This window comes from Cataglyphis hispanica, chromosome 12 (genome assembly GCF_021464435.1).
Source record: "Cataglyphis hispanica isolate Lineage 1 chromosome 12, ULB_Chis1_1.0, whole genome shotgun sequence".
NCBI classification, from domain to species: domain Eukaryota; kingdom Metazoa; phylum Arthropoda; class Insecta; order Hymenoptera; family Formicidae; genus Cataglyphis; species Cataglyphis hispanica.
In genome coordinates this window covers 3,764,716-3,774,225 of record NC_065965.1, presented here as the reverse complement: position 1 = coordinate 3,774,225, position 9,510 = coordinate 3,764,716, and the positions used below count along the sequence as shown (strand labels likewise).

Genomic DNA, 9,510 nt, shown 5'->3' with positions numbered 1-9,510 from the left:
TTTTATGATTTTTTTAGAAGCGTCATTATAGCGTTTTTCTTGTGTCTTCTGCAACGATATGTATATCGCACATATGTATGCATCATGTGTGCATCACACACATATACGCATAACAAGCTTACATGAAACTCACTTTTACTCACGCATAAAAACAAATATACATAAGAATTTCGTGCGATGGATGAGAAGAAGATGCGCTTTACAGTTTTGATAATAAACATATATATCAGTATCTTGGAATGCTATATATTGTTATAAAATAATCTTTCATTACACAAAATTTAGGTTTCTGGACAAAACATTCAAAAATACTAAGCCAATGTAAATTATAATAACGCACAAATTGTAAATTTTGTCCATGGATATTACGATTCAATAAATGAGTAATTAATATCTTAAATTTAAATACAGCTCAACTGTTTCCTATCAGTATAGCATATATTTTTAATTTAATTTTGAGTTTCTAATTTAATCTTTTTTTAACTTAATCAACTTTTAGTCCTACTTAAAAGAATCTGAATATATTATTTGGTTCTTATTTATTGTACCTGTTATATATAAGTCTTCTGACTTTTTTCATATATACCTTTCACGTAACTCAAATAGACATTCGCATTAAACGGCCTACCGAAGTATTCAGCTCGTTAATTAATTACGTGAGTACAACGCGCCATCATTAATTACTGCACGTCCGAGTGTTTTCTATCGCAATGACAGAGACATAAAGTTTCGGAAAGATACGAGCGTAACGAAGTAATGCCACTGCGGTGGCTGCAGAGCAACGTTATGCTTCGGCACGCACCACTGGCTGCTTCTTTTTCTCGGACGAGTATAAAGCGCAAAAGGAGATCGTACGAATTGTGATATCGTTCTCCTCGGTTCATCGATGAAATATATAAAAATTCCAAAAAACGCTGTAATATGCACACATATATGTATATATGTCATACACGCGCGTATGCTCGTTTATTCAATAATTCGGAATAAAAGAAAAATGAAAAGAAAAGGGAAAAGAATATTCTTGCGAAAGAAGAAAAATAATGAAAGAATTTCTTGGGAAAGAAAAAATCTAAAAAAGTATTCATTAATGTAAGTACTCATTTTTCGAAGGTTCAAATGGCTCTCTTAATGATCTCTATGAGATAAATGAAGCAAATAATATATATCGTTCTAAAGAATGTGTGTGGTATATTAGCGACAGTATAAAGGTTGCTCGAAAAGAATTTGAAAGTTTTTGACAGTAATATTAAAAAATCATTTTTCTTTTTTTTTTGGTTTTAAAGAAATAAATCTTTCTTTGGAAGCCTATAAGTACCGGTTAAATAATATAATCCAGCACAATAATCATGAAAAATGAGAAGAGAGAAAATGTTTAAGATGAAGTCGTCTTAAGAAAGAAAATGTCTTAAGAAAATTTTTTTTTAATAATTGAACAGCTTTTGATGAACAATGGAATAACTTTTGACAATAAGCCAACAAAGATGTAAGTTGACAATACAATTTTCAAAGATGAGAGTTTATATCTTTTATATGTAAATGTTGCATAGTGTTGCTTACATTTGTAAGAACGCATAACGTAGAGCATCTGGAAGACGTGACGATGGAAAATCTATTAGTCTTTTAATCCTTTATATTTTGTACCTTGTAAAAGTAAATATATTCAGAAAAGAATTATTAATTATTTTCTTTTCTATTTCCCCCATATTATCCAAATTGCCTTCTTACATTATTCGATATAAATAATTCTTTATCTTGTTATCGACTATATTTGATAATTATTTAAATAACTTGATTTCAGCTGATAGCCACAATCTATGTAAAATTTTATTTGTCAACAAAATATATTTAAATTTTATATTTTTGTATGTTTAGATTCTATATTTTTTATTCATCCTTTTCTGGAGAAGACAAACTTTGTTAAAGAGTTAAAAATTAATTTAAAAGCTGCTCTATATTTCATGACACGACTCGACTATTATTGCTTTTTTAATCCATACTTAATTCTCTCTGCCTCCTTTTACATAATGTATATCTAGTATTAATGTATATCTATTATAAAATATCTAATTTATATATATATTATTGTTGTAAATCGCGTTGATAAAAATGGACTTATTTAAACCTGTAATGATTTACATCTAATCTCAGGTAGTTGAGTGACTTCGACCCAAGCAAATGAAAAAAGATACCGTAAAAGCACGGGATTCTTTGTTTACGGAAGGAAGTGAATATAAATGCAATGCATAGTAGTCCACAGTTCCGTTTTAAGACGCCGCATATTAAGTTATTTGTCTGAGAGAACCCCTATTTTTACCTATTTCTAGCCGCAGAATGTAGCACAAAACAAAAGTTTACTTTATGTAAGAGGCAGGTAGATAGGTAGGTAACTAGGAAAAAATAAAGTTTGTTCCTCACAGAGAGCACGCTCCGTGTCTAATCGCACAATACGATCGGATTCTGCACAGGTTTGTTTCGTTCACCATTTTTGAAGAAGACTACTTGTCATACTTTTTCAGTGGTGAGAACCCACATCGTTCAATGTTACAAAACTCAATCGGAAATGAAAGAATTTGATTTGATACACCATTCTTTCCTCCTTTCTTCATCTTTTTTTTCTAACATTCTGTACATCAGAGCCTAACCGGCTAAACTGGACATAGAGCTGAGGAAGCTGAGGGAATTCTTTTCACTTTTACCGCAAAGAGTAGATAGAAAAGTGTGAACTATGTGCGCGTGCATCGTTTCTATTACACGAGTACTTTTAAACAGCCGGAGCTGTGCAAGAACTCTGTCCCGCTAATCTACGTACACGCTCTATATGAGGCGCCTGGCTTATTTCATCGCTTGTCTTGAAAAATAGAGAAAGGATATAATTATAAATTCCATGATTTAACTCTAAAAACAATATCAAACATATTAAACTAATCTTATTATTATATAATATCTCTTTGGGATAATATTAATTAAAAATATAAATTTAGTTTAAAATGTAAGAAGTATTAAATATTCTATTGGTATTTCATCGGTAGGAACATTTAACATAAGTTTAAAAATTTGTCTTTACATCAGATAGACACTGTCATATCAATATATTTTATATTATATTTAGTCGAAATTTCTCTAAAAAACTTACAATATTTAATAAACTTACGTTAAATAATATAATGATACAAAAATATAATATATATTTTATGAGTTTACATTTTGTGCCCATCAAAAAGCATATAGTTGCTGATCTTAATAACGATACAACGCTGCGTAATTCTGATTCCTTATAGCTTCTTTAGTTGTTTTGCTTTCTCTTTCGGAACCGGCATGCTCTAATTCGTTCGAAGCCGTCCATCCATCTATAGATAGTTCTTGCCATTGATTTGAGATTCTTTAATATTTTTCTGAATCTTTCATTTTTCAAATTAGGAATGAATTGGAATAACAATTGTAAATTACAAAATCAAAAAAAAAGATTATAATGAAGCTCACTTGATTGCATAAGAGAGATTTTATATCTTTGTAAATAATTTATAATATATTATATTTTCCATAAATAGAATTTTATGTGCATATATGTATATGTATATAAAAAATAGTTATATATTATAATATATTATAAATCCATGAAAAATATAATTTAGTTAAATTTCAATATATACTTTGTGATATAACTCTCATAAAATCAGTTAAATTATTTATATTGTAATGCTACAAGAATTATATTTATTATACAATTAGTTCAATGTGCTTCTAAATAAATATAAATATAAACAAAATAAATATAAACAAATTGGAGTAGATAAAAATATAAATTATTTTTTTGCGATTCACCATTTGTTTTCTAGAAATATTAGTGATATTGGCATTATAAATCCTTTGCAAAAAAAATCTATGAATAATATCTTTTAATTTCTTTAAGCAAGGACGGCTCCGTTACTTCATTTATCTCCACAAATCTTTTATTGGCTCGGCTGAAATAATAAATATCTCCGGTATAAATATCAAACCACAGCGCGTGGATGTGCAAATCGTGTCTCTCTAAACGTTTCTTCAAGAATCCGTATGACGCGATATTTTGAAGTTGTTGCAATGTATTGATCTGCAACAAGATAAATTCACAATAACAAAGTTAATATAAATTCTTTTCACGCGCAAACACTTTTTTCGCAACAACTAACTTGTGACAACTTGTCCTCGATAGCGAACTTATCTTCCGGATCGATGTAAGCGACGAATTTTCGCAGTGGTGTCTCAGCCTGAAAAATGATCGGCTCGTGGAAACCGGTGACTTCGAGATGCTGAAATTTGGTCAAACTGCTACTAGCATGTGCGCACAGCCACGCTCTTAACGGAGATATTCTTCTATTCGTCTAAAAATTTTGGATGGTATTACGATTTTGCGCGTAAACGCAAAGGATATTTCGCGTTTCACTATTGTGATTATTTTATATAGAAAATACATATATGTATATATATATATATATATATATATATATATATATATATATCTATATGCATATATAAAAATATATAGCTGAGAAACGCACTTTTGACGCAAATTCCTCATCCCGCAAAGCGTAGAGCAGATTCATCGCCTTACAATCGCTATGACCGCAAACAATAACGTGCCTTATATCGTTTACCACGCAACCAAGTTCCAGCGCCGCCGATTCGCACATAGTGAATTCGTCCATAAAATGTTGCGAGTGTGGAACAACATTACCGGGATTTCGGACTGAAAAAGAAAACTCTATTAGACCGTCCGTTTTTTTTCCACTTTCCACGTTACTCCCATGAATAAATTGAAAAATTCAGAAGCCACATATCCAATGAATCAAAAATATTTCAGGAAAATATACCTTTAAATATTGTATTAAAAAAGGATTTTTACAATTTTTTGTTTAGTTTACATGTATAAAATAGCAAGAAATAAAATATTTGCCGATAAAAATATATTATACATAAATTAAAATTATATCGAATATCGTACACATCTCGTTAAAGAAATCTTTGTCTTAAGAAGCATCGCATTAGAGAAAAAAAATACACTGCGTTCGAATCGGAAAAGATAAAAAATGAACCAACAGCGATAACATGCGAACGATTGAGATAATGCTATAATGTATAATAGATTGTCGTACCGACAAACATATCTCCAACGTTTGTTTCTGTAAATCTAGTTGGAATCATCCGGGAGTCCATGCAGGTAAAGAATACTGCTTTCGGCTAAAGATAGAAGCAACAATATACATCAGATTACGATCTTATTACAATCATAACTGTAACTTGCAATTAGAGTGGAAGATCTTTCGGCTAAATCTTTCATCATTTCAATCATGCTTTTCATCATGACACTTTTGACTTTTACCGTTAGATGTTTCAAAAGATTCAAAATTTATATAATACGATATAACAATTTCTTCTCATAGATTTTTCACGTTATTTTTCCTCGAATAAGGTATTATTTATATCCGAGAGAGAGAGAGAGAGAGAGAGAGAGAGCACAATATATTAAGATTGTATAATAAAATGGATAATAAATTGAATTACATATATACTACAGTACTACATTATATATTTAGCACAATCCTGATCGCGCAAAATATTTCCATCTTACCATTGATGAATAAGATAGATATTCTGCTCTGTAAATATAAAAATCTATAATCTTAAACAGTATCGACAGAGTATGCCGGTAAAAACGGAACACACTGTAATCATCAACTATTTACATCATATATGTGTGTAATATCGTCGTAAGATTTTTCTAAATGCCACGTACACATAATTTATATAAATAGACTGCGCGCTCCTATTGGAAACTCAATGACAATATTAGCAAAGAATGACACTAAAGAATTAGATGCTTTTCTTGTCTGATTATGCACTTTGATAGAGAGAAGGAAAAGCCATCTCGTTCTTACATTTTTTCTCTCTTTCTTATTGTCACTCTTCTATTTTCTATTTCTCTCTCTTTCCCAGATTTTATATGTAACGGAGAGACATATCGATCTAATCGCATATTTTTGTCCTTTAATTTTATCATTATTTGTACGAAGTCTATTTTATATAAATTTATATACACGTGAAATATGATATTCGCGACAATATCGTTAGATATATATGAGTATTCTAATCGGTTATTGACCAGTAGATGGTTCAAGGTCATAATTTTAGATCACTCTACATTTTAAAAAAATTGTCTGATCGCGTCTAATTAATTAAATTATTTATGGATTATATTAAGTAAATTAATTTGCAATTTTATTTTGGATAAATGGCCCTCGATCACTTGCGCGTAAAAATTATATATCAACAAATAGCACGTGGATCCCTCATTGCTATAGTGTGATATTACAGCACGAGTACTTATGCACCGAAAAATCATGCGAGATTTCTTCCTTTGATATCTTACAAGCGTACCTCGGGATGATCTCGGACTTGTTGAAATTGTTTCACCATCCCTTCCCGATGACACTTTCTATACTTCATGATTCCTTTGAGTATTCTGTCCATCGTAGCATTCAAACAACTAACTATGAAATAACTATTAAAAATTTATTTTCCTGAATAAAGAGCAATGATAGTTCACAATTCCGCCATTTATCGAAGCGACGGCGGGAAATTTAATTTCTCTTTGATTTAGACCAATTCAGACTTAAATGTTTTTTTTTTTTTTAATAAATGCTCTTATAATAAATTTGAATTAAATTAGAATGATATATTATTGAAAAAAGTAAAAGCTTAATAATTTCTTATATTAAAAGTTATTTCTAGTTCATATGGAAAATATCTATATCAATTCTTTAATTTATCAAAAGGCAAATATGTATTTGATGTAAAAAAAACCAGTTTGTGATATTAATATATTGTTTATTTACATATTTAAAAAATACACCTTAATCTATTAAATCTCGTACATAAATTTTTTGCTTGTGGTATAAATATACCATAGAACATCTATGCTACATCATTAGTATTTATCAATTTTACTATTATCATACTGATACTTTAATGCAATAGGTTATACATTTATGCTTAAAAATTCATTTTATATTTGAAAGAAGAGAATTCTCAATAGTAAAATTTATCAATGAGTACATAACTAAGAACAATCGCGATTATCTTTATCAAAAATTTTTACCATTGTAAGTCATATTCAAGACCTATATAAAGTCTCAGTTAGACACTCAGTTTTATATTGTTATATTGTGAGATGCGTATTATATAATGATACATACAGATACAAAAGAAAGACATATGACTGCAATGATTCATGTATTACTAATATTCATTGGATATTGCAAGTCGACTTGGGTTATCATCATAGACATATTATATTATATACATATATATAATATAAATGAATTCGTTTTATATATTATAATATATAAATAACATACGATCTAAAATATCGATAACCGCCAGCCTGCATTAAGCTCCTTCAGACACGTCAATTATACATATACACTTACTTTGTCATAAACGCTCATGTTGAAAACTGTACATTATAAAGTATATTTTGTGACCCGACTTCGTTAACAAACATGTTCGTTTAATCACATGTTTTATTATCTTAACGGCAATGCAAAATTCTGATTTTCATAAATTCAACAGTTATTAACAGATTGGACCCGGGTGACGAGGCGCCTGGGTCGCGCCGACTTCTATCTACTCAATGCCGAGCTCTGACTAGCGCGCTCCAATTTTTCGAAGTGCTTTCGCGCGTTACGTATATTGATTAATGTTGCCGCGGATGCTGCAAAAATATGTATATTTTAACAATATTTTTAACAATAAATTTTTAAAAATACAGCAAATAAATTTCAGATACTTACGTATAGTTGGGTCGGACATAATGACCATTACATATGTATTCGAAGTAAATACATCAATAAAAGCCGCGAAATTGCTATTTCTAACTTCCATGCTTTGAAACTGTGCTGCTAATTTACTGAAAAAATAATAATGTTCTAAATATTGCATTTCTTACTCTTATTAATATCTTCTCTTTGTACATTATAGTGTACTTACCTACAACTCAATTTAAACTGTTTTATTATATTGGAAACTTTCTCAAAGCGATGAACATCCCTATGAAATTGTCGTTGACAATGGCTTATTACCAAAAAGGTCGCTCTTTCAAATAGAAGAACTTCATCCGCATCGATAATATTGGCAAACTGATTCAAGCTTTGCTCAAGTTCTTTTACATTGGGAATCAACATGTATACAATGGACGACCAAGCCCTAAAATAATAACAATTAGTATTAATTTGTAATCAGAATACTGCCTCTATTTATAAAACTTTGTTTATAATATCTACCTGTATAATGTTTCATCCCATATGCTAGTTCTAAAGCAAGTGCATTCCAAAGGCAAACTCAGTCTTTTTAGATCTTCTTCTCTCTCCCTAAATATATAATCACGTTGGTCCTCTTGCACAAGATCCATTTTGTGAACAAGGCAAAATATTTTTGCTTCTGGGCTATTCTGTAATATCGCTTCTAGGCAGCTTTGGTAATAATGCATATCTTTGTCCAATTCTCTTGATTCCACATCAAAAACATAAATTAATACTTCAACATTCCTGAATATATTATCCCGCTGTGAAGCAAAATAATTTTCCATAAACGCTTCTTGGCCTCCGCAATCCCACAAATTCAGCACCAAATTGCCGAGAAAACGAACGTGAGAGTGTTCTACATCAACTGTAACCAATAATTTTATTTTAACAAATCTTGTAAAAATTATAACGATAATTAACATTATATATAACTGACTTGTTGCTCCTAAACGATGGGTATCCCGAGCGATGTAATTAGCAAAAATAATGCTACGCATACTCGTTTTCCCAGAGCCACTCTTGCCCATTAATAATACCTAAATAGAATGATATTCACATACAATATTCTTACTCTGATCATTAGCTGCTTGCCATTTGCACTCAAGTGATACTGAGTCACTCAGTTATGTATTTTATACTCAGATGAAATGTCAATTGTTCAATGAGTAAAAGGACGCGCAAGTGATATTGCAAGTTCATAACCTTACTTTTGTATGTGAGCTATTAGACTCACTAAAGCACATAGTTTCGATTGTGTGCAGAAACTCAGTTGCATCTCACTTTCTCAGCGTCAAAAAGAACGTGCATTCAACTGAGTTATGACGTCATAAGTGAGAATTATCTGAATTTTGATGTAAAAGGAAAGCAACTATTTTGTATGTACTATTGATAAAGATATATTTGAATAGATTAATAAAAAATAAAATCTAAAAAAATCCACGCAGATCCTATTCTTTTTGTATTTACATAGAAAATATTCATATCATCACCTTCTTTTTCATCTTGAATAATGATGATGAATAATGTGCGTTTTAGTATAATTCCCACAAGAGATATCTCAGTCTTAACACTCCTAACTCCGTAACGAACCTATCAACTCTTCCGCCCTAGAGAAAGTGAGAGTCGCGCACAGCAGTCCAGTAAAGTCCAATCTCATCCCTACTCCTTCAGG

At 30.4% G+C, this 9,510-nt stretch overlaps 2 protein-coding genes across 2 annotated transcripts; both read right to left on the bottom strand.

Annotated features, from left to right (window-relative positions):
* Positions 1-2,997: 2,997 nt before the first annotated feature.
* Positions 2,998-6,597, bottom strand: LOC126853725 (beta carbonic anhydrase 1). The gene is made up of 5 exons (XM_050599749.1): positions 6,415-6,597; positions 5,133-5,217; positions 4,539-4,726; positions 4,170-4,361; positions 2,998-4,090 (listed from the first exon to the last, which is right to left on the bottom strand). Exons 1-5 carry the CDS (start codon positions 6,505-6,507, stop codon positions 3,881-3,883), a joined length of 768 nt encoding a protein of 255 aa, XP_050455706.1. The 5' UTR covers positions 6,508-6,597; the 3' UTR covers positions 2,998-3,880.
* A 729-nt stretch (positions 6,598-7,326) lies between these two features.
* LOC126853710 (ras-related GTP-binding protein A) lies at positions 7,327-9,449 on the bottom strand. The gene is made up of 6 exons (XM_050599714.1): positions 9,329-9,449; positions 8,776-8,875; positions 8,319-8,703; positions 8,026-8,241; positions 7,830-7,945; positions 7,327-7,750 (listed from the first exon to the last, which is right to left on the bottom strand). The coding sequence occupies exons 1-6, from the start codon at positions 9,338-9,340 to the stop codon at positions 7,659-7,661; spliced, it is 921 nt and encodes a 306-aa protein (XP_050455671.1). The 5' UTR covers positions 9,341-9,449; the 3' UTR covers positions 7,327-7,658.
* Positions 9,450-9,510: the final 61 nt, after the last annotated feature.